At 40.7% G+C, this 24,550-nt stretch overlaps 1 protein-coding gene and 1 long non-coding RNA gene across 2 annotated transcripts in view; one reads left to right on the top strand and one right to left on the bottom strand.

Annotated features, from left to right (window-relative positions):
• Positions 1 to 8,383: 8,383 nt before the first annotated feature.
• LOC117525874 lies at positions 8,384 to 16,928 on the top strand. Its single transcript, XR_004565160.1, has 3 exons — positions 8,384 to 8,699; positions 16,497 to 16,499; positions 16,918 to 16,928. It is a non-coding gene; the product is annotated as an uncharacterized LOC117525874 (long non-coding RNA).
• The window catches only part of LOC117525873 (sodium/potassium/calcium exchanger 3-like), a 118,096-nt gene continuing 102,851 nt past the window's right edge, over positions 9,306 to 24,550 (bottom strand). The window contains exons 7-17 of the mRNA XM_034187807.1: positions 22,672 to 22,746; positions 21,545 to 21,570; positions 21,399 to 21,452; positions 21,169 to 21,302; positions 18,341 to 18,501; positions 15,262 to 15,520; positions 14,968 to 15,134; positions 14,186 to 14,300; positions 13,871 to 13,983; positions 11,389 to 11,454; positions 9,306 to 9,888 (exon numbers count right to left, since the gene is read on the bottom strand). Coding sequence (XP_034043698.1) covers positions 9,736 to 9,888; positions 11,389 to 11,454; positions 13,871 to 13,983; positions 14,186 to 14,300; positions 14,968 to 15,134; positions 15,262 to 15,520; positions 18,341 to 18,501; positions 21,169 to 21,302; positions 21,399 to 21,452; positions 21,545 to 21,570; positions 22,672 to 22,746 — 1,323 coding nt within the window. The 3' untranslated portion in view covers positions 9,306 to 9,735. The remainder of the gene's footprint in view (positions 9,889 to 11,388; positions 11,455 to 13,870; positions 13,984 to 14,185; positions 14,301 to 14,967; positions 15,135 to 15,261; positions 15,521 to 18,340; positions 18,502 to 21,168; positions 21,303 to 21,398; positions 21,453 to 21,544; positions 21,571 to 22,671; positions 22,747 to 24,550) is intronic.

The raw sequence follows: 24,550 nt of genomic DNA, 5'->3' as shown, positions 1-24,550 counted from the left end.
GACCACTGGGATACAGTATATGCACCAGACCGTATTACTTGGCATTTCCATGCTCCTGTCCAGGAGGCAGCAGCAGTACGATAGTCTTCTAATTGCCAAATAAAGCCAAAAAAACAAAACAAAACAAAACTCTCCTTTGGTACTGTGCAAGACTTCCAAAAGTCTGCAAAGCTGTTGGCCAGTAGCAGAAGTAAGTACTGTTCAAATTTCCAGACTTCTGAAGTATTCCAGAACAATGTAACTGCTTGCAATGCATTTCTAAGCTTGCAAGTGAAATGTCTATTTTAAAGTATTCTTCTGAAAGTGGAAGTGCACAGCACACTTCCAAAAACGCTGTTCCTCATTTATAGCTGGGATTTCTGGGACAATGCAGAAAATGTGTCCTTTCCAAAGAGACATGTAAAGCGACTGAGAATCCAGCCCCTATGTTGACACATTAGCAGACCCACTGCTGTCACGAAGGTTGACCTTAAAGTATTTGTTGCAGTAAATGTCTGGGACAAGGAATTTGATTTTCAGCCTGATTGGGACCAAATGCAGCACACACTGGTGGATTCCAGAATTGCCCTGGCAAGGTCAGCCAGAGGTCAATCATTTGGAAGGTCAGTCTCTTTCGGGTTAAAAGTCAGATGGCCGCAGCTTTTGCCGTCTTCATGCTCACAGTTAAAGTTGCTCAAAACTGACATTTTACCTTGTCAAAAAGTGCAGAGCCTAGTATGTTACCTTTTATCATTCTCACACTTTGCTGCAGAAATGACAGATGAAAACATCAGTCCATGAAGAGATGGTAAACACTACATGTATGTAAATCAGTTTATTGCAAGAAGACCAGTGGGAAAAAGGCCAACATATAACCATGACCTCTGCCCAAAGGTCGTCATCAACAAAAAGGAAGATTTACAAACAATCCAAAAGACGTGAGCAGAAAATGACATTAAATAATTGAAAACTAACCGCCGTAGGCCTACATTATAAATACTGTATAGCCTAAATCTTAAATATAACAGCTCATCAGAAGTTATTCCAATATCTGCGTTTGTCCCTCTGATATGTACAGCATAATGAAGACAGTGCCTTTTGAATTTGCATTAAAATTACACACAAAATGATGATGAAAGTGGCTTGCAACACGGCCAATATTTTTCTATACAACCGACGTGAAAAACTACCATCTTTTTTAAATGTGTGAAATACAATCACAGCCTCCCCTGTAATGCAGAAGCACAGGGTCCTCTTGTGGCTGCACAAGCAGTATCTGCATCCGCTGAAAATAGTATGGTGGCCAAGAGAGGCCACACCATTTCCAACTGAAAATAGTATGGTGGCCAAGAGAGGCCACAACACTTCCAAATTTAAACAAATGAAGAAAACAAATAAACAAATGAACACTTATTTATATATATATATATATATATATATATATATATATATATATATATATATATATATATATATATATATATACCAAAAAAAAGGCACCTGCCACAAATCTATAACAGGTAGTTTCATCAACAAAAGGTTTTGCAAACACAGAAAATGTAAATATAAGCTGCAGCACGTGTAATTAATGCTAAAACTTCACATAATGCATGCAAAAACACACACTGAAAAAAACCCCACAAACCAAAAAACAAAAGTACTAGCAACACACACACACAAAAATCTTCTGCCTAGAGAACTTTTACTGTCAAACAACTCAATGCACGAGTGGTCCGAGTCCATTTTTTTATTATGTTATTTACCTGGTTCTTTTATGTAAAATTCTGCCCCTTACCAAAAACCAAACCATTGTATTCCTCATTTTGAGTTTATTCAAGGTCACGTTAGAAACCAGGCCTGGGACCCTCACAGACAGTCCATCTTGTGAAAAGCCCCTAAAATGAGTCATACAACACTTTTTATACCTTGTGGGTGTTAACATGGGTGTGGTTTAGTCTCACATTTCTAATGTTACTGGCTCTCACCAACAGGGAAAGCTCTCCGTGTCTGAAACTTGGACAGATGAGAGTAAAACTTAACATATTTCTCAGAACTTCCAAACAAATAACACAAATACTTAATAGCTAACATAAAACAAAGAATTAGCACAGATATTATATAACACTTACTATGATGATGAATGTGTTTTTACCCTAGCTTCAATTAAATTTATTTATACAGTGCCAAATCAAAACATAAGCTGCTCCAGTTACATTGTCAGGTTTTATTCTTTTATTTATGAGGCACTGAATGGTCTATTAGTAAAAGCATCCAGGCAGAAGCGTTTTTTTTCTTGCAAGCACTGCTGTTTCGTTTTGGCTTTTTGCAAAGCGCGCATACTTTTATCATTTGAACAAAACTACTTGACGATATGTGGTCATTGCTTAGTGTTGTGGAGAAAAATAATAGACATCTGATTTCTAAGTTTTGTTTTTTGTTTTTTATTGTCAAAGAAATATGTTCTTCTAATGGATATTTTTTATATATCAAGAAAACATCAAAATGCTCTATCATTTCTATACAGTACAGTAATTGGTAGTTAATCACAGGCACCAGACAAACATCTTGGCTCGGGCACCAAATTGCTCAGTGCCGGTTCTTGCTGCAGGTTACATATATTTTTTTCATGTTCCCTGTGTTTGCAAATGTTTTCTCAATTTGCAGGATTTTTTTTCGATGCAACTGCTGTTGTTGGATTGAAGCAGGTGATTTTTTGTAATTATTTTTCCTGTATTTGCAAACCTTGTAGACTCACTTGGCCACTGTAGAACAAAAGTCTAAATAAAACACGAGGAATGCCAAAACACACACGCACGCACGCACGCACGCACGCACACACGCACACACACACACACACACACAAAGATGCATCTTCCATATTTGGTTTGAAACATGCTGAAACAGTTGAAATACTGCTTACAAAAAATGTGTTTTTTAAATTTTTGGCTCACACACAAGCAAGAAAATGAGCACAAGTGTTGGTTCTACAGCCTCAACAAGAGTTCAAGCATTGTACTCAGAAACACAACGCTGTGGAAGTTCAAAGGTAGTGTGCCTTCACCCTGCACATTGCTTTTCTAACCACTGAGCATCTCGCCGTCTCACAGCAGCACAGCTCTGCTCTTCCTTTAAAAGAAGAAAAAAACCCAACCGTCCCAACACATAAATGCTGCAATATCTTCCGAACTATACAAAATGTACAAATTATAAAGTTCTACACTTAAACAGAAACAATATCAAGTCAGTTTCCAGTACTTTGATTATATATATTAGGTACAGTACAGAAATTAGCATATTTAATACACTGTACACAACCCAAAGGTTTGCACTTCAAAAACACAAACTCTTAACATGTAAATTTGTCTAATTTCTATTCAAAATAGGCAATCTACACTGAAAATAAGTCAAAGTCACAAGTACAATTTCAGATGTAACAACTCTTTTTATAACCCCAATTCCAATGAAGTTGGGATGTTGTGTAAAATGTAAATAAAAACAGAATACAATGATTTGCAAATCCTCTTCAACCTATATTCAGTTGAATACACCACAAAGACAAGATGTTTAATGTTCAAACTGATGAACTTTATTGTTTTTGTGCAAATATTTGCTCATTTTGAAATGGATGCCTACAACACATTTCAAAAAGCTGGGACAGTGGTATGTTTACCACTGTGTTACATCACTTTTCCTTCTAACAACACTCAATAAGCGTTTGGGAACTGAGGACACTGATTGTTGAAGCTTGTAGGTGGAATTCTTTCCCATTCTTGCTTGATGTACGACTTCAGTTGTTCAACAGTCCGGGGTCTCCATTGTTGTATTTTGCGCTGAATAACGCGCCGCACATTTTCAATGGGCAACAGGTCTGGACTGCAGGCAGGCCAGTCTAGTACCTGCACTCTTTTACTATGAAGCCACGCTGTTCTAACACGTGCAGAATGTGGTTTGACATTGTCTTGTTGAAATAAGCAGGGACATCCCTGAAAAAGACATTGCTTGGATGGCAGCATGTGTTGCTCCAAAACCTGGATGTACCTTTCAGCATTGATGGTGCCATCACAGATGTGTAAGTTGCACACACACCCCATACCATCACAGATGCTGGCTTTTGAACTTTGCGCTGGTAACAATCTGGATGTTCTTTCTCCTCTTTTGTCCAGAGAACACGATGCCCATGATTTCCAAAAACAATGTGAAATGTGGACTCATCAGACCACAGTACACTTTTACACTTTGCGTCTGTCCATTTCAAATGAGCTCGGGCCCAGAGAAGGCGGCGGCGTTTCTGGATGTTGTTGATGTATGGCTTTCACTTTGCATGGTAAGAGTTTTAACTTGTACTTGTAGAGGTAGCGGCAAACTGTGTTAACTGACAATGGTTTTCTGAAGTGTTCCTGAGCCCAGGTGGTAGGATCCTTTACACAATGATGTCGGGTTTTTAATGCAGTGCCGCCTGAGGGATCAAAGGTCACAGGCATTCAATGTTGGCTTTCTGCCTTGCCGCTTACGTGTAGAAAGTTCTCCAGATTCTCTGAATCTTCTGGTTATATTATGGACTGTAGATGATGGAATCCCCAAATTCCTTGCAACTGAACATTGAGAAATGTTCTTAAACTGTTGGACTATTTTTTCATGCAGTTGTTCACAAAGTGCTTGTGAATGGCTGAGACTTTTGGGGATGCTGCTTCTATACCCAATTATGAGTGTCCTCAGTTCCCAAATGCTTATTGAGTGTTGTTAGGAGGAAAGGTGATGTAACACAGTGGTAAACATACCACTGTCCCAGCTTTTTTGAAACGTGTTGCAGGCATCCATTTCAAAATGAGCAAATGCGAGGTCTGTTAGAAAAGTATCGGACCTTTTTTTTTTTTTTTTTGCAAAAACCTGATGGATTTGAATCACGTGTGCTTGCATGAGCAAACCTTGAACCTTCGTGCGCATGCGTGAACTTTTTCACGCCTGTCGATTGCATCATTTTCTGGTAAGCAGCCTTTGTGTGCAGACGTGTTGTGCGCTTGGCGGATTTTCATTTCAAGGAAAAAGACGGAACGACTGGAGCAGCGCCGCATCAGCGCCGCATCAGCGCCGCATCAAATTTTGCCAGAAACTGAGCGACAGCCAGGTGGAAACCATTCGGATGATTCAGACGGCTTTCATGTCACAGCATGTCCTGTGAGACTTCAACATGGAGGCGCTTTTGCTGCGCCGTCAGCAGCAGCATGAATTTCACAGCCACTCTTTTCATGGCCAAATCTTCTGTCACAGTGGAATGTACCGAAAAAGTGCTGATGTCCACCTCTTCCGCAATTTCTCGGATAGTCACACGACGGTCCCGCATCACCACAGCGTTCACTTTGGAAATGATCTGGTCATTTCAGCATGTTGATGGCCGACCGGAGCGTGGCTCGCTCTCCACCGTTGTGTGGACGTCTTTAAACCGGTTGTACCGCTCCTTAATCTGTGTGATGCCCATAGGATCGTCACTGAAAGCCGTCTGAATCTTCTGAATGGTTTCCACCTGGCTGTCGCCCAGTTTCTGACAAAATTTGATGCAGTAGCGCTGCTCCAGTCGTTCCGTCTTTTTCCTTGAAATGAAAATCCGTCGAGCGCACTACACACGTCCTCACACAAAGGCTGCTTACCAGAAAATGATGCAATTGACAGGCGTGAAAAAGTTCACGCATGCGCACGAAGGTTCAAGGTTTGCTCATGCAAGCAAGCACACGTGATTCAAATCCATCAGGTTTTTGCAAAAAATAAAAAGGTCCGATACTTTTCTAACAGACCTCGTATTTGCACAAAAACAATAAAGTTCATCAGTTTGAACATTAAATATCTTGTCTTTGTGGTGTATTCAATTGATTATAGGTTGAAGAGGATTTGCAAATCGTATTCTGTTTTTATTTACATTTTACACAATGTCACAACTTCATTGGAATTGGGGTTTAAGATAATACATCTTCAAAATCATGTTAAATGAAAGAGCCTTGGAAAAATCTTGTTTTGAGTCATATCTGAGACAAAAAAGTATTTAACCTGCTGTGTAATTTATTTGTAAAAGATGTAACACTTCCTAATACTAGATCAAAATGCGTTTTCTCAGCTACAGTGCATCCAAAAGCTATTCACAGAGCTTCACTTTTTCCACATTTTATGTTACAGCCTTATTCCAAAATGGATGAATTTCTGTTTTTACTCAAGATTCTACACCCAGTACCCTATAATGACAATGTTTTTTTTGTTTTTAGATTTTTGCAAATTTATTTTAAAAAATGACATGTACATAGGTATTCACAGTCTTTGCCATGAAGCTCAAAATTAAGCTAAGGTGCATTCTTTTCCACTGATCATCTTTGAGATGTTTCTACAGCTTAACTGGAGTCCACCTGGGGTAAATTCAGTTGATTGGAAATGATTTGGAAAAGCACACACCTGTCACAAATATGACAAGCTGCCCCATCTTTCCCTAAGAGTGACCTCCAGTGCTGAAAAATTAAGCCAAAGTGGAAATGCCAAACCATGTAGTTCTTTGAATTGCTATTTACAAAAGCGAGTCAATGCTCACAGACAACCATGTAAAAATGTCAACTTTGTAGCAGAAATAAACGTGTCTGCAGCCTTGTGCAAAAATGGTTTTGATCTCCACAGTAAGTTTTTCTGTTCATGGCAAATCTTTACAGATCTCATCAGTTTACAGTGAATCTGGAAAGTATTAACAGCATTTCAGTTTTTCCACATTTTGTTATGTGACAGCCTTATTCCAAAATGGATGAAATAAATTTTTTTTTCCTCAAAGTTCTACACACAATATACCATAATGACAATGTTAAGAAGTTGTTTTTGTTATTTTGAGATTTGTACAAATTAATTTAAAAAAAAACTAAGAAATAACATGTACGTAAGTATTTACAGTCTTTGCCATGAAACTCAAAATTGACCTCAGGTGCATCCTGTTTCCACTGATCATCCTTGAGATGTTTCTACAGCTTAATTTGAGTCCACCTGGGGTAAAGTCAGTTGATCAGACATGATTTGGAAAGACACACACCTGTTTACATATAAGGTCCCACAGTTGACAGTCAGAGCACAAACCAAGCATGAAGTCTATTAATTGTCTGTAGACCCCCGAGAGGACTGTCTCGAGGCACAAATATGGGGAATGGTACAAAATCATTTCTTTGAAGGTCCCAATGAGCACAGTGGGACTCCATCATTCATAAATGGAAGAAGTTCAGATCCAGCAGGACTCTTCCTAGAGCTGGCTGCCCGTCTAAACTGAGCGATCGGGGAGAAGGACCTTAGTCAGGGAGGTGACCAAGAACTTGATTCTGTCAGAGCTCCAGCATTCCTCTGTGCAGAGAAGAGAACCTTCCACAAGGACAATCATCTCTGCAGCAATTCACCAATCAGGCCTGTATGATAGAGTGGCCAGACAGAAGCCACTCCTTAGTAAAAGGCACATGTCAGCCCACCTGGAGTTTGCCAAAAGGCACCGGAAAGACTCTCAGACCATGAAAAATAAAATTCTCTGGTCTGATGAGACAAAGATTGAACCCTTTGGTGTGAATGCCAGGTGTCATGTTCGGAGGAAACCAGGCACCATCCCTACAGTGAAGCGTGGTGATGGCAGCATCATGCTGTTTGGATGTTTTTCAGCAGCAGGAACTGGGAGACTAGTCAGGACTATGTACAATGATGCTAAGTACACAGCCAAGATATCAAAGGAGTGGCTTCAGGACAACTCTGTGAATGTCCTTGAGTGGCCCAGGCAGAGCCCAGACCTGAATCTGATTGAACATCTCTGGAAAGATCTGAAAATGTCTGTGCACTGACGCGCCCCATCCAACCTGACGGAGCTTGAGAGGTGCTGCAAAGAGGAATGGACCAAACTGCTCAAAGATAGGTGCACCAAGCTTGTGGCATCATATTCAAGAAGACTCGAGGCTGTAATTGCTGCCAAAGGCGCATCAACAAAGTAATGAGCAAAGGGTGTGAATACTTATGTACAGGTGTTTTCTTAGTTTTTTTTTTTTTTAATAAATTTGCAAATCTTTCAAAAAACATTTTTTCATGTTGTCATTATAGGGTGCTGTGAGTAGATTTTTGAGGGAGAAAATGAATTTACTGCATTTTGGAATAAAGCTGTAACATAAGTGGAAAAAGTGAAGCGCTGTGAATACTGTCCAGATACACTGTAATTTCACTACTACATTTCAAGAAATCTTAAGTGAATTTAAATTCTTACCACTTTTTTAGTTGTTACAAGTTAAAAACACCTTCTTTTCACATAAAAACAAACTGCTGCCAACGTAACTAGTAAAAATCATTTAAGATTTCTTGAAATAAGGCATTGAAATTAGAAAACTCATTTTGAGCTTTGTTTTCTGAATATTAATGTCACAACTTTAAAAATCATATAGTCTCAGAAATGCTTCATCTGAGATACAACTCAAAACAAGATGCTTCCAAGACTCTTTTACTAAAGATTGTGAAGCTGTATTATCTAAAAAAATGTTCTTATATTTTACTGAAATTTTATGTAACATTGTTATTAGAAATTTTAAGAAGAAATTAGAGACATATATTTGGTAAGATTTTGCACATTTTTTACAGTGTGGAACTGGTGGTTAGACATGATCTTTGAATAAATTAATTCATAAATAAATCATGATTATGTCTTCCCAGTAATGGAGGTGTCCTTGGTTTCCCTCCAGACTGTGTTCGCACACACACACACGCACGCACACACGCACGCACGCACACTCCCACTGTGCAGGTTTTGTACATTTAACTCTTTAATCCAAATTCTTACTTCTACTGTTAAAAATACTTGTGGTTTTAAGAAATACCAACATTATAATCAACATTAAAAAAAGACATCCAACATCAAGAGGGAGCTTTAGCTTCAGTAGTTACATGTTTCGAGTACCTGTTGATACTTTGCAAACATCTCTAATCGATAAAGTGACTGTGCTGAATGTCAAGTCCAGGGGAGTTAGTTCCCTTTCCTAGAAGGATTTTACGAAGGACCAACAAACCCCCATCTACCAAAAAAAAAAAAAACCCACAGAAGAAGAAACCCTAAATCAATCATGATAAATATCTGCTGTGGTTTCTCTTTCTCAGTGCAAAGCTAGAGACCTGTGACTACAACAGCATGCTAAATCATCCCATGCAGGCCTGGTTCTGAGAGATGGAGACGTGCTGAAGTAAATAAAAATGATCCAGTATCGCATCAAATCAGATCCAGTTGTGCATAAGTGAGAATCCCACGTCATCTTCAAATGTTGCTAATATAATCTTCAGATATATACAGATAAAGGTTTTGACTTAAAAATACCTTATTTGTGTACTTATGTCCACGTTTATACAAAGAGTAGCAAACAATCCAGCTAAAAATAGCTAAAAGCAAATGATCTCTCTGAGTTTCAGTAGCAGCTTCTTCATCAACAGTAGCCAGCTGTTGATTGTGACAAGTTCAATCCAGCCCAACCCGTCCGTCCCGTCTTCAAATAGAGGAGCCAAGCGGGTTCACCTCTACAATCGTAACCGACACGTGTTTCGCAGCTCCTTTCTAATCCCAAAAGCAGTGGTGTGTCCTTTCCCTTGAGTGTATTGCACCACAGATAAATCATACAGAGCTCTATTTTTCTATTTTTAAAAAAAGCAGGACTTGGTTTCAAGGTGCCAAGAAACTGGAAGCCAGGAAAGGTTTCCCACATTAGCATCAGCCAGACGTAGAAAGATGAACAGTCAGTGAATGTCACGGCACATGGGAAGGTTGACAAAGATGAAGACGTTGAACTCGATGAGGATGGAGAAGCACAGGAAGATGGCATACATGAAGAGACAGGACAAGCCGAGTCGACGGTCCAAAGTCCATTTGTTCAAATGGACCCCGAGAACCTGGAGAAAGAAGAGAGAAAACATGAGACAGTGTCAGATGTGGCAGGAAAATAAACAGAGAAGGCTAGCTGGTTCACACAGAAGAATAAGAAAGAAGCAGGTCCTACATAGACCCTGAGGCCTGTTGCTGCCAGTGCTTATCCAAGGAGAGACAGCTTCATGGTGGAGTGGCACAGAACTAAGATATGAAATTACAGAGAGAGTTCACCACAAAGCACATTGGAGCCCCACGTCTGGATTTGATCAGGTATTAAAATCCTTCTTTGGTGTCATCCACCATGAAGTTACATAATTACAAAATCTGTGTCCAGTTATTTGTGGACCGGTCTGTATTGGTGTCATTTGTCTGCCCACTGTCTTGGCAGAATGACCGAAAACCGGATATTTCTGCTACAATGTCAACATTCCACTAGAATGCTGTTAAAGTCTCAGATTTTTTTTCCTCACTTTTTTACTCACTGTGAGCTCATTTTTCACTGCACCTGCAAGTCCTGCACCTCTATGGAAAGAGCATGACCATGACAAGTATTCAGTGGAGCTCCGACATGTTTTATCTGCAATACAACACAGTTACAATGTCATAAACTATAAAGACAGAGTATATAAGTATTATTATTATTATTATTACTATTTTTTTTACATTTTATTTCACATAAACTGAAAATACTTGATTCTGATTATAAGTACATTTATGTTCTATGTACTATCTCTCTTGCCATAATTCACCATTCTTTCCATCCTGTCCTCTATTCCTTCACCTGCAATTATTATTATTATTAATAATAATAATAACAATAATGACAGAAATAAAGTTTATTTATTTATTTTATAACAAAATATGGATCATGCAGTTATTTAATTTTATTTTTAAATTAGACAAGTGAAATGAAGTGATTTAGATAAAACATCACTATTTTAAGCTTACATTTCTTGGGTGAACATGATTAGTCTCGAGGCACAAATATGGGGAAACTAGAACATTGCAGTAGTCCAGTCTAGAAGAGACAAACGCATGGATCAGGGTCTCAGCATCAGCCATAGAGAGGATGGGACGAATCTGCGCTATATTTCGCAAGTGGAAGAAAGCAGTCCTCATAATAACTCTAATGTGGAGGTTAAAGGACAACGTAGGATTAAAAATGATCCCAAGGTTCCTCACTTTGTCAGTGTGATGTATGACACACGAGCCTAGGCTCAGTGTTAACTGGTCAAATTGATGCCGATGTCTCACTGGACCAAGAACTATCATTTCAGTCTTATCCGAGTTTAAAAGTAGGAAGTTTCTAGTCATCCAGCTTCTCACTGATGCAAGGCAATCTTCTAAGGATTTTATGTGGATGAGATTACCAGCAGTTATCGGCATGTATAACTGAGTATCATCAAGAATGTTAATGAGATGCCACGTGTCCTCATGCATGTGTACACAAAGATACAAACACAGTGACATAATGTCCGGCAAGCTATGTGCAAAGTGGCGGCACATAAAAATCTGATACTTACTGTGAAGAATACTGAGGCTAGTAAGAGCACAACAGAAAATATGAGTCCTCTGCTGTTAAGATGGACCTGAGGAAAGAGACACAGTATTATGGATGTCACATGCACGACTGTCGTCTCAAGCTTTTCTGGGTTTCCACAGAATGATATGGTTTTCATAAAAAATACAATATAGTGTCACGTTCTTGAGGTAGCCAGGTTTTAATTGTTCACAGTTTTCCTGTACAAAGAAGGGGAACACTCCACTGTAATTACAGGAACAACCGCCATTATTGTTTTGTGAATGTTCTTTGTCTTGGGAAAGATAATTACCATGACAGTTACAGAGTTTTTTTAATGTTCCAATCAAGGACACTAGAAGTAGGTGCGCCGAGGAGGCTGCATTGTCCCCTACTGGCAAAGTACTCTAATTGCAAGGGGGAAAAAAACACTTAGAAAAACAATTTAAAATAATTAATTTCCATAAATAAATGAATAATTATTGTGATGAAATCAACATTAAAGTGACAGGATGATAAACAAAAGCTATTGCGAAAATTAAATAATAATAGTTTTTTTCTTTTGAGTGAAATTTTGGCATGTAATAGGGACAGTGAAAGTTCTGTGTGTAGAAAGTACACAGTAAATGCTGGGATAACATTTGATCCCAGTCTAAAGAGAGTAAAAAACACTGTATTGTAGAGTGAAATCAGCTCTACTGTTATTGCAGATACCCTTTGTCTACAGGGCTGCCCTTTGTCACCGGTTCTGTTCATTATTTTTATGGACAGAATTTCTAGGCGCAGCCAGGGTGTAGAGGGGGTCTGGTTTGGGAACCACAGAATCTCGTCTCTGCTGTTTGCGGACGATGTGGTTCTGTTGGCTTCGTCAAATCAGGACCTTCAGCGTGCACTGGGGCGGTTTGCAGCCGAGTGTGAAGCGTCCGGGATGAAAATCAGCACCTCCAAATCCGAGGCCATGGTTCTCGACCGGAAAAAGGTGCTTTGCCCTCTTCAGGTCGGTGGACTGTCCTTACCTCAAATGGAGGAGTTTAAGTATCTCGGGGTCTTGTTCACGAGTGAGGGACGGATGGAGCGTGAGATCGATAGACGGATCGGTGCAGCATCTGCAGTGATGCGGTCGCTGTATCGGACCATCGTGGTGAAGAGAGAGCTGAGTAGGGGGGCAAAGCTCTCGATTTACCGATCGATCTACGTTCCGATCCTCACCTATGGTCATGAGATTTGGCTCATGACCGAAAGAACGAGATCGCGAGTACAAGTGGCCGAGATGAGTTTCCTCCGCAGGGTGGCTGGGCGCTCCCTTAGAGATAGTGTGAGGAGCTCGGTCACTCGGGAGGAGCTCGGAGTCGAGCCACTGCTCCTCCACGTCGAAAGGAGTCAGTTGAGGTGGCTCGGGCATCTTTTCCGGATGCCCCCTGGACGCCTCGCTGGAGAGGTGTTCCGGGCACGTCCCACTGGGAGGAGGCCCCGGGGAAGACCCAGGACACGCTGGAGGGACTACATCTCTCGGCTGGCTTGGGAACGCCTTGGGGTTCCCCCAGAGGAGCTGGGGGAGGTGTGTGTGGATCGGGAGGTCTGGGCGGCTTTGCTTGAGCTGCTGCCCCCGCGACCCGACTCCGGATAAAGCGGAAGAAAATGGATGGATGGATGGATGGTATTGCAGACCAAACGGTCCCCCCGCCCCACCCTGCCTCCACTGCACATTTCAGAGCACAGCTGCTCTGTGGACGTTCTGTTTTCACCCAAAGCAATCAAATGGATTAATGGGATTATTAACCATCAGATGACAATGTAAAACCTCTTAAATGAATCTAAAGTTAGTTTTAAGCAGAAACGAGACAATTTTAAGCAGGAATGAGGTGATGACGCTTTGAAATGGTCAGTGAACGCAACAGCTAGTAGGCATGTAGCTGTGGCGCTGTGATCGCTTCCTCTGCCTCTTCTGATGAAATAATGCTGAATGTATGTGGAAATGATTGTACAAAAGCTTCAGATATCTGTCGCTGAGACAGATGATGACTGGAGTGCAGTTTTAAGCAGAAATAAGGTGATAATCAGTGAACCGCGGCTGATGGCGCATGCACATTAAACGCAGGGTGGACCAAGTTCGGTCGGTGACACCGTCTAGTCAATGCAAGTGGTTTTAATCCAATAAGAGGTGATTTTACACTATGTTGAGTTGATTTAGCCCCATGGTAGAGTATATTTTACTCTATTTAGACTGGGATCAAATGTTATCCCAGCAGAGTAAATTTTACTTAGCAAAATTTCCTTTGTACTGCCATTAAAAGAAAATAAAGTAATAAGAGTAAGTTTTAAAACATGTATTGACAGAAGAACAGTCAATTTTTCATGTCAGTGTGACTTTAAAGTTCCCCTTTGCCACTATATATACACACACTACTGTTCCTGTCCTTCATAAGCACATCTCTGTACTATTTTTGTCTACATCCTACAGAATCACTGAAATCAAAGAGACTCACAATGGAACCGTAGTCGATGCAGAGGGTTTGCAGAGCCCATGGCAGGCCCAGGCCCACCAGGATGTCAAACACATTACTGCCTATGGAGTTGGAGATGGCCATGTCTCCCAGACCTGAGGCAAGGAGAGGGACGCTGTCAAGGTCTGTTTACACACATGAGACAAGTCAATTATGGCAAGCAATGTTGTGCTGTGCAGCACCGCCGCTTTTCTGAACAGCAGCTCTGCTTTGGTTCCTGGAATGTAAATATTTAATTCCTCCAATGCAGACAACCTTGTGCATTTGTGTCTTTGGTGTGTGTGTGTGTGCATGCACCTTGCCGAGCCACGATAACACTAGCCATGCAGTCTGGAACACTGGTGCCTGCTGCTAAGAAGGTGATGCCCATGATGACATCGGGGATGCCGAGAGTGAAGCCAATCACAGTCACCTGAAAAGAAACCGCTTTCCTTTACTGCAGAAATCAGTATACAGACTTAAAGGGGAAATTTATGATCTTAAAACCTAGGGTCAAGTTTTAAGGCATTTTAGGAGTCATCTTTTTCAGTCTGGGTTGACAACAAAATTAATCACAGCAAGAGATATTTTGTGTGCTTTTTTTTATATTTTTCTTACTGGACTGGTTTGAGTTTGAGTGGTTAGTTGCTTGGTTTTCAGAGAAACCTGGCAACTGTGCTCATAGGAGAGCAGAGGCTAAGGTAAGCAGCTAAACTGTATAATCAATCGAACTTTTTACATTCAGTGAGGTGAAACATACACACGAGACAATCGGAATCCACTCCAGCAATTTCAAGTTGTCCTTCCAGTGAATTTTGAAATCCTTAAAGTTGCAGCATTCAGTATTTGTTGTAACTTTTGGGATTTCAAAATTCCTTAAGTACAACTTTAATAGGTGGAATAAATTTGCAACGTGTCAAAACAATATGAAATGCCTAATTTTGGTTTTGTAACATTTAGGGTTACGACAGCGGCTACAAGACTGACGGGTGGATGATCAAACGGACAGGGTGATTCCAAAGGTCCCCTGCACTTATCTGGAATGTGGACATCAGTCAGTGTGTAAAGAACAGAATGTGTGTTTCAGCAGGTGAACTGACCATCCAGACCATAATGTACGAGAGGCCAGCAATCCAGATGGTGGCAGTGAGGAAGGAGACCATGAACCATCTCTCCCAGCGCCGACTGGTACAGTTTGGCACGGTGAAGAACAAAAGCAGAGACAACGGCCACATGGTCAGCCACTTCAGTTTGTTACATATGCCCACTGGAGGCAGAAGGGAAGAGAATACAGCTGCATGTGATAAATGCACTCCTACGTTAAAAAAATAAAATAAAATTATGAATGCTGGTTAAAACAGCAGAATTATTTATATCTAACATTTGTCGGATACCTGGAACTCTGAAAGGAACCAGGGGACCCCCACTGACATCGCCTTCTCCGTCCCCATCGTTCTCATTATCCTCATTTTCATTCTCCGTGTCATTCCCAGATTCCAGTCGTTGAAGTCGGCACCTCCCGTTCAGCCCCCACTCAGCCCCGCCCATTCCGTTGTCTAAAATCCGCCTTGCCTGCACTCTGGCCGCCAAGTCCGAGTCGCCATTGGTGATACGATGAACTCGAGTCTCCGTGGTGTTGATCAGTCGTTGCCTCTGGAAGCAGTTACAGATCATTATCGATACCACAAATCAAATTACAGAGATTCCACACAAAAACAGACCGTTCGTTGGTATTACTTCCTTATCTTTTAAGGGAATATTCCTGCTTACAGCAAAATGCAGTTATCTCTACTATAGGTTATGTATTTTAAATGTTTGTTAGAAAGATTACTCAAAAATGAGTAAACCAATTTTCTACAAAAGCTGAAAAAATAGGAAGTAAAATTGATGTAAAAGATATTAACTTTACTTTTCATTATCCTACTTTCGGTATTTTCAACTAGTCACATCACATGTATATATTCTGATGAGAATCCAAGACAGGAGGTGACGCTTCTTTAGTGCCAAAACTCTAAACTATTCTCACAGACACCTCTGTTATACAAACGTTAACGTTATACAACCCCTGGCAAAAATTATGGAATCACCGGCCTCAGAGGATGTTCATTCAGTTGTTTAATTTTGTAGAAAAAAAGCAGATCACAGACATGACACAAAACTAAAGTCATTTCAAATGGCAACTTTCTGGCTTTAAGAAACACTATAAGAAATCAAGAAAAAAAGATTGTGGCAGTCAGTAACGGTTACTTTTTTAGACCAAGCAGAGGAAAAAAATATGGAATCACTCAATTCTGAGGAAAAAATTATGGAATCACCCTGTAAATTTTCATCCCCAAAACTAACACCTGCATCATATCAGATCTGCTCATTGACATTGACCCTATGCCATGACATTGACCCTATGTGTCTTTTTGCAAGGAATGTTTTTGCAGTTTTTGCTCTATGGCAAGATGCATTATCATCTTGAAAAATGATTTCATCATCCCCAAACATCCTTTCAATTGTCCAAAATATCAACATAAACTTGTGCATTTATTGATGATGTAATGACAGCCATCTCCCCAGTGCCTTTACCTGACATGCAGCCCCATATCATCAATGACTGTGGAAATTGACATGTTCTCTTCAGGCAGTCATCTTTATAAATCTCATTGGAAAGGCACCAAACAAAAGTTCCAGCATCATCACCTTGCCCAATGCAGATTCAAGATTCATCACTGAATATGACTTTCATCCAGTCATCCACAGTCCACAACTGCTTTTCCTTAGCCCATTGTAACCTTGTTTTTTTCTGTTTAGGTGTTAATGATGCCTTTCGTTTAGCTTTTCTGTATGTAAATCCCATTTCCTTTAGGCGGTTTCTTATAGTTCAGTCACAGACGTTGACTCCAGTCTCCTCCCATTCGTTCCTCATTTGTTTTGTTGTACATTTTTCGATTTTTGAGACATATTGCTTTAAGTTTTCTGTCTTGAAGCTTTGATGTCTTCCTTGGTCTACCAGTATGTTTGCCTTTAACAACCTTCCCATGTTGTTTGTATTTGGTCCAGAGTTTAGACACAGCTGACTGTGAACAACCAACATCTTTTGCAACATTGCGTGATGATTTACTCTCTTTTTAAGAGTTTGATAATCCTCTCCTTTGTTTCAATTGACATCTCTCGTGTTGGAGCCATGATTCATGTCAGTCCACTTGGTGCAACAGCTCTCCAAGGTGTGTTCACTCCTTTTTAGATGCAGACTAACGAGCAGATCTGATATGATGCAGGTGTTAATTTGGGGGATGAAAATTTACAGGGTGATTCCATAATTTTTTCCTCAGAATTGAGTGATTCCATATTTTTTTCCTCTGCTTGGTCTAAAAAAGTAACCGTTACTGACTGCCACAATCTTTTTTTCTTGATTTCTTATAGTGTTTCTTAAAGCCAGAAAGTTGCCATTTGAAATGACTTTAGTTTTGTGTCATATCTGTGATCTGCTTTTTTTCTACAAAATTAAACAACTGAATGAACATCCTCTGAGGCCGGTGATTCCATAATTTTTGCCAGGGGTTGTACAAATGTTCACGGGGTTTGCACGACTGAGGTCCTGATAATATTCTCCTAACAGCACTGTGGTTCTTCAAAAGGTTAGCTAGATTCTCCGTGAACATTTTGAGCTGTGACAGGAAGGGCAGCCGGCGTAAAACTTTTTCCGAATTAAGATGTGAAACCACCTGAATCTGGACTTACACAGATAGGCCTGGTTTGCGGTATAGTAATGGCGGTATGTTCACTCTAATGTCGTTCTCACTTATTGTACTTATTCCACAGTGAATGATTTAGCATTGCAACAAATTTATTCATGTTTTTTTGATTGTTTTTTCTGATTTTACTAAACAAATATTATGTTTTTGGACATATATATGTGAAAATGCAGAGGCAAAAAATTAGTCAAACTTTTTAAAGATTAGAAGAAGAGTTGCGGAGGTCTGCACCCTAATAACTGCTCCTTTTGTTTCTTGTTCTTTGTGAAAGTTGATGTTTCTCATTTCAATGCAGTTTGCAGTTCAGGTAAGAGAATTAAGGAAACAGTCCCTCTTAGTTTGATATGCTTCCTCATCTCCTTTGTGAAATGCACCACCTTGTTTGTGTGGTTTGGATTTATATCCAGATGGTAGACTGCAGCAGACAGGTGTCTTAGTGAAAATATCAAAAACCACATTAACATTCACACACTCACTCTGTCTGCTGCCTCAGTTATTTGTTTTGTATTTATGCAGACATTCTGGGTTCTGGCTGTCATTTAATAAAATTGTGTCTTGAGGATGCTATTGATGTTTCTACCCCGTGTGAGGAAACTTGTCGCTGTTCATCACTAAACTAATTGCTCAGAGTCACCAGAGCATATCCGGTATGGATTCGCATTTTATTCCGGATACACTTCCTGATGTAAATCCAAATGTACTTGATTATATTAATCTAATGTCTGTTTACCTCATTGATAAGCATGCGGGATGCCATGGTGAGGCGGGTTCTTGGGGAGAAGTGACTGGTGATCATGATCCTCATGCCGGCTTCAGAAAAGGACAGCTGGTGGGGGTATGCAGACAGCAGCTCATCCACCATCAGCACCGATGGCTTACAGTGGAAGTTAGCTGGAGAGGCACAACAGACATCGTTGATGCAACTAAAGTGCTGATTGTGTACGGGGCTTCTATCCACTTTGTGACAGCTAATGCTCTGGTACTTTGATGTTCAAGCTAAAGGCTGTGTCACTCCATGACGGATAGAGAAAAAGGATTAGTTACGGATTTAAATATTTTGCCCGTTGGCAAATTCGTCGGTCTGGGATAGATTTGGGACTCTGAAGGACAGATGACATCACATTTCAACGGGCAATACAGAGATCTGCATTTAGCAGAAGGATTTTCCTGGTTGAAAGACACATATACACTGAGGGAAGCTGGATTTGAGCAGGGTTCGCCATGGTCTGAAACATAATGTCATATTTCCTCACTATTCGTGCAGTGTCATCGCAGCGCGGACATCAAACAACTCCACCACACCTTCTTGCCAACAGAAGGAGAGAGAGTGAAGATAGAAAAAAAACACAGCGCTGTCCTTTTCTTCAGTTTGATCTGGAACAGCTGTGTTGGGTCCTCTCTCTGCTCATTCAGACTTCACATCCCGCAGTGGAGCTTTGTCCAATCAGAAGCCCAGAGTGAACCACTGGATAGCCGCAGGATGTAAACTCAAGAGTATTGTAAAAGTAAATGACAAGTAGAGGACAAAATGGTAAACAAACTTGCAGGCAGTGTGAAAGCTCTCCACCTGATCACATTTCTGTTGTGTCAGATCTGATCTGTCCATATCGAGTATGAAAGTCTAAAACATCGTTATCAACCTAAATTTTGTCATGATACATTATCATGACTGTTTTATCACCAGCTAGCATGGGAGGCTGCATGAAAGAGGAGCTTACACTTGAAGCAGACAGAGTGTTGGATGATGGACAACATGGAACTCTGGCAAAAGAGATCCCTGCTGCCACTGAAGCCAGGAGCATAGGACCCCTTCACACATAACATGATTGAAGCCGACTGGCATACGAAGAAGGAATTGCATGCCACTCGTGAAAAATCGGAGCTGCCTCAAACTCCTCATACAGCTGTCACCACAACCATTTGTGCACACAGGCAGGTGACAGACAGCGAGTGCCCTGTGAGTGCCCATTCAACCCCTCTCTCAGTAGGTGTCGGCCAAATGCCAGGTGTCACACACGAACATCCAACACCGCTCGCTCGGCACTTAGAAAAGGCGGGGCTATTCTTGCTCCCAGCATGAGAGTAGAGCGCAGATGACCACCTTTGAGATGTCTGTGAAAATTGTCTAAGTGCAACACAAGTGTGGTATTGCTAAGCAACACATATGGGTGTGACTGTGCTGAACCCCCCCAACACACACACAAATGGCTTGTAGAATGTGTCATCGTCATCGTCGTCGTCCCCTTCCCCAACACAAATGGCTTGTAGAATGTGTGTGTGTGTGTGTGTGTGTGTCCCCCTCCCCAACACAAATGGCTTGTGGAGTGTGTCATCCTCCCCAAAACACAGACACACCTTAAATCCAACATTATCAGCTGTGGCTGAGGGTCCTGGAGTCTGGTCGCTGACCACCGTAGTGCGCTGCTAGAACAGCTGACCACTGTGCAATGCAACTCAGCTGGTGAACACACAATGCACATGTGTGGATTGGGCACTCATGCCCTCATGACATGCTGATAATTATGTACAGACATGATCATGTGAAACAAATGAGCTGGCCGGGCAGGCTGATGTCATTTGCACCACATAAATTGTTGTTTACATGGCAGACAGAAAGAGCAGAAATTAAATCAAACAAATAAGGGTGAAAGCATGAACTCATTCATGTGCGATCACTTTGCACATACGCTTTGTTGTGGACATACGGCGCCTGTCAGCTGACCGCCGACTGTCAGCTGGTCCTGATTGTACACGCAAGGTGTTTTTTTTTGTGAGCTGACAAGGTCCACAGACAAAAGTGGGTGTGTCCCTGCGACCTGCAGTTCAGATATCTGTGCTGGCAAGTCACAGCTGTAGAACACCTGTCGTTGCTTGTAGAATATGATCTTGCATAACTTCACTGTGAAGCGCGGATGTCAGCATGTTTCCTCACGTGGAAATAAATTAAAACATATATCGACTGTCAGCTGACCGCCGTGTCAGCACACTGCAATGCTGGATGCCACTGTGAGGCACGTGTAACTGCGGAATTTCCCCACATTGTAATAATTTACATATATCACATTTGCAATGCGGTCACCAGCGGATCACTACGCGCTGGACACGCCATACCGGCTGATGTGTTCATGAGATGAGCGCATCAGGTAATTCATGTGAAACATTAAAGGGAGAACAGTAATCCATATTTTATTACCTCCTGGCGTACATCTAGCACTGACACGAGCATGCAAGAATGTGTCGCCGTGGTATCGTTCACACCTATCTGACCGTGTGTCCCTCCCGATAGCAGGTGGAATGTTTCGCGGTTCCCCTTTTCGTTTTTTGTGCATGGATGTTCTGCTTCTTTCGCCCAATTTCATGTTACGTGTGAAGGAGCCCTTAACGATGTCATAATTTTTACTCTATAATCATCAAAGTAGAGCTGAGCAAACAAGGTTGTAGGGTGTTGTACTCACTTCCCCAACCACTCAGACAGTTTCCAAAGTACTGAGGGTGATCATTCTGCCTGAGTGCAAATGTGAGGACACAGCCTGGTTTAACCACAACAGATTTTGTTACCTTTCTTAAGCAGGACTGCTGTAGCATCACAAGTGACATTATCCTCAAGATCAGTGCTTCCTGTCAACCCATTTGCCAAATTCATGGAACCCTTCTTTCGACGATCAAAGTATCGGTGTGCCCTGCCATTAAACCTGGCCCACACAAGAAGAAAAAAAAAAACGATTAAAGGAAACCTGTTGTAGCTAAGTGCAACTGTGAGCTGAAATTAGTGTGAGGCTTGCACTCACTTCATGATAAGGATGTAGATTGCATACATAAGAACCAGGACAAGAGATTCCCACCTGCATGCCAGCACACAAACACAACATCAGTGAATTGTAGACTTTAGTATTTTAAAAATTAAATAAATGTAAATCCAGGAGAAATTACTCACCAGCAAACTTTCTCATCGTAGATAAACTACAGAGAAAGAAGACAAAAGTGAAATTAAAACAGCAACTGGAAGTTAAATTCTGTATTTACACATCTACCCCTCTAGGGGCAGGCAATAACAATCCAGGGCTCAAAAACCTTGGAAAAAATAAAACATGCCTAAAAATGATATTTAATTATATGTTATTCAAAAACAATAATAAAAAAAAACATTTTGTTGACACTAAGGATAGATGCTCTGTGGCACAATAAACAAAGAAAATATAAAATATTAAAACCACTAAATCCAGTCATACACTACAAACTAGTGTGAGTTTGTGTTGTCTATGTTTGATGTGACAAAAAAATGCAACATAATTAATAAATAAAATACAACATTTGTGTTGTTGTCTATGTTTGATGTGACAAAAAAGCAACATAATTATTAAATAAAATACGTCTGGCGTGGGCAATGTTTTCAAACTGAATTATGACATGGGCCTCCACAAATGTTATTTCCACACGGATCTGGATAAAGTTGTGATAGAAATTTAGGAATGTAACTGGCTTCTAGCCAGACAGTAACGTGGTTATTTTAACATGTTATCACATCATATTGGAGTTGAAATAAACTAATGCATATGATCTCGTTGCACATGCTGCCAGCTTTAAATAGAGACTGATTTTTTCCCAATTCGGTGGACTAGTGTAAGAGTTATAATGCTTTTGTGGCCCCAAAGGTGCTGAAATGAGATCATAGATGATAACTGGTTTGGCTGACTTTGACCTGGAGAAGAATCCAAGCAGCAGACACTCACTCATTGCTATAGGTCACTGGTTAACTTCAAACTATCACAACTATACAGCAAGATAGGAAGCACCAAGACCCAAAACACTTGGGCCTTCGTTCTCCTGCAAAGATATCAGGATCACCGCTGTCCAGCATGATTCTGTAAGATCTACCTCGACGGCTCTCAATGCCAAAGGCCAAGGACCCAGAGATATAAAAGTCACTGCCAAGATATATGAATGTCGCTGCAACTTCAGTAACTGCAAATCCACTCAGATTCCTTAGTAATTTGCTTCCCAAGTGCTGCAAAGATCACAACATTGTACAGCAAACACGTTTATGCATCCTGAAGCACTTACCACAATAAGTGCTGTGATAGACAAGGTATAATAAATAGAATCTCGAAGCAATGCCCAATGAGAGAGTTTCACTGCCTGCAAGAAACAGAAAAAACAAACTCAGTGTTAATGTATAGCATTTACAAAAATAACAATACAACATCAATTATCTTTATTTTCTAGCAACATTTAACCTTGCTAGACTTTTTCCCACAATGTGGAAGATAAATGCTTCTGACACTAGTAACACACTGACATAAACAGAGGTGCACTTACTGTAAGTTAACCTACAAGATAGTAGTCAATGAAAAATATACTTGCAGGGTAACTTCCTACACTAAAAATGCTCCCGTGTGTTTATACAAAAAAATACAATGCTGGAGCCCACGATGCCATGACTCGAACTCAGCATCCTACCACACAGCATTCGTATTGTATACATCTGTGGTGAGTCAGATGTGGATTCACTGCTGCTGAGATGCAGCATCAAAAAAGTTGTTCTGTACTTTGTGCAACACACCAGAAAATAAGCACTACTGAGGTTTAATAGTTTAACTTAAGAGTGTCCATTAAAGCTACAGTGTGTAGAATTTAGGGTGGCGTTATTAGCATAAACAGAATATAGCATTCATAACCACCTGTTCATCAGTGCATAATTATCTGTAACAATGAATTGATGTGTTTTCATAATCTGAGCACTTTAACTACATGGGAGCGGGCCCCATGATGTAGGCTGCCATGTTGGCCCACTATGTTAATACAGGAGCCCAAAACGGCCATACTTCCTCTGACTCTAGCATTTTGCAGTGTGACCAGACAACTGAACAAAAAGGAAAAGAAATCTGACGTAGCATAACATGAAGGGAAACAAATTTGTGAACGGTGACGCCATAATGCAGTCTGCAACCTCGCCAGATGAGACTAAATACTACATACAGTAGCTGACTTGAATACCCATTACGCTGCCCATCTCCCTCTGTTATTACACATAATATACAATCTGTGATGACATCACAATTTGGAGTTCAATGTATGTAATCCAGGGTGTATATTTTTTAGAGTAGAGGACTTATCCAAATATTCTGCTCATTTCTATGTGAGGCCCTGCCCTGTGCTTCATCAGGCTGCAATATCTTCAGTTATCTCTGAATCTGACGCAGCATACACCCCAAAGGACACAACGGCAATGAGAGCTACCAACCCTATCCAATGTGATGTGATACTGCACATATGTGGAGATAAGCAGAAGACAAGAGGACAAAATAAATAAATAAATACAAAAAAAAAAACTGCTGTAGAAACAAACAAATAAACAGAACACAAAGTCCACCTTTACAAAACATGAATTAAACGTGAAGAATGAAGGATACTTAGTGTGTTTGGTTTTTACAGCTTTTTTGCTTTTAGGATGAGTCAAAACAAGTGAACTAATTTTCATACAGGGAGGTGATGGTCTAGTGGTTAAATGGTGGGCTTGAGACCAGAGGATTCTCGGTTCAAACCCCTGCCTGACTGGAAAATCACTAAGGACCCTTGGGTAAGGTCTTTAATCCCCAAGTTGCTTCCGAAGTGGACTGAGCACCTTGCCTTGCAGCACACTGACATTGGTGTGTGTCTGTGTGAATGTGAAGCATCACTGTAAAACATTTTGAGCTTCTGATTCAGATGGAAAACCGCTATATAAATGCAGTCCATTTAACATCCACATAACAGCTGTGAAATGTTTATGTATGGCCTGCTAAGCAAACCATATGGGTGGCTGCAGATAAATGGCAGAAACAGGTAACCAAGGAATTAGAATGGGAAGTAATTTTGAAACCAGTTTTTCTAGTATTTAACTGCACTTTGCCTCTGTTGTGGTCTGCCTTTGCCCTTGCTCTCTGTCCTGTTTGTGTGTTGT

This window comes from Thalassophryne amazonica, chromosome 15 (genome assembly GCF_902500255.1).
Source record: "Thalassophryne amazonica chromosome 15, fThaAma1.1, whole genome shotgun sequence".
NCBI classification, from domain to species: domain Eukaryota; kingdom Metazoa; phylum Chordata; class Actinopteri; order Batrachoidiformes; family Batrachoididae; genus Thalassophryne; species Thalassophryne amazonica.
The sequence above is the reverse complement of the archived record's forward strand: the minus strand, read 5'-3'. Positions and strand labels throughout refer to the sequence as shown.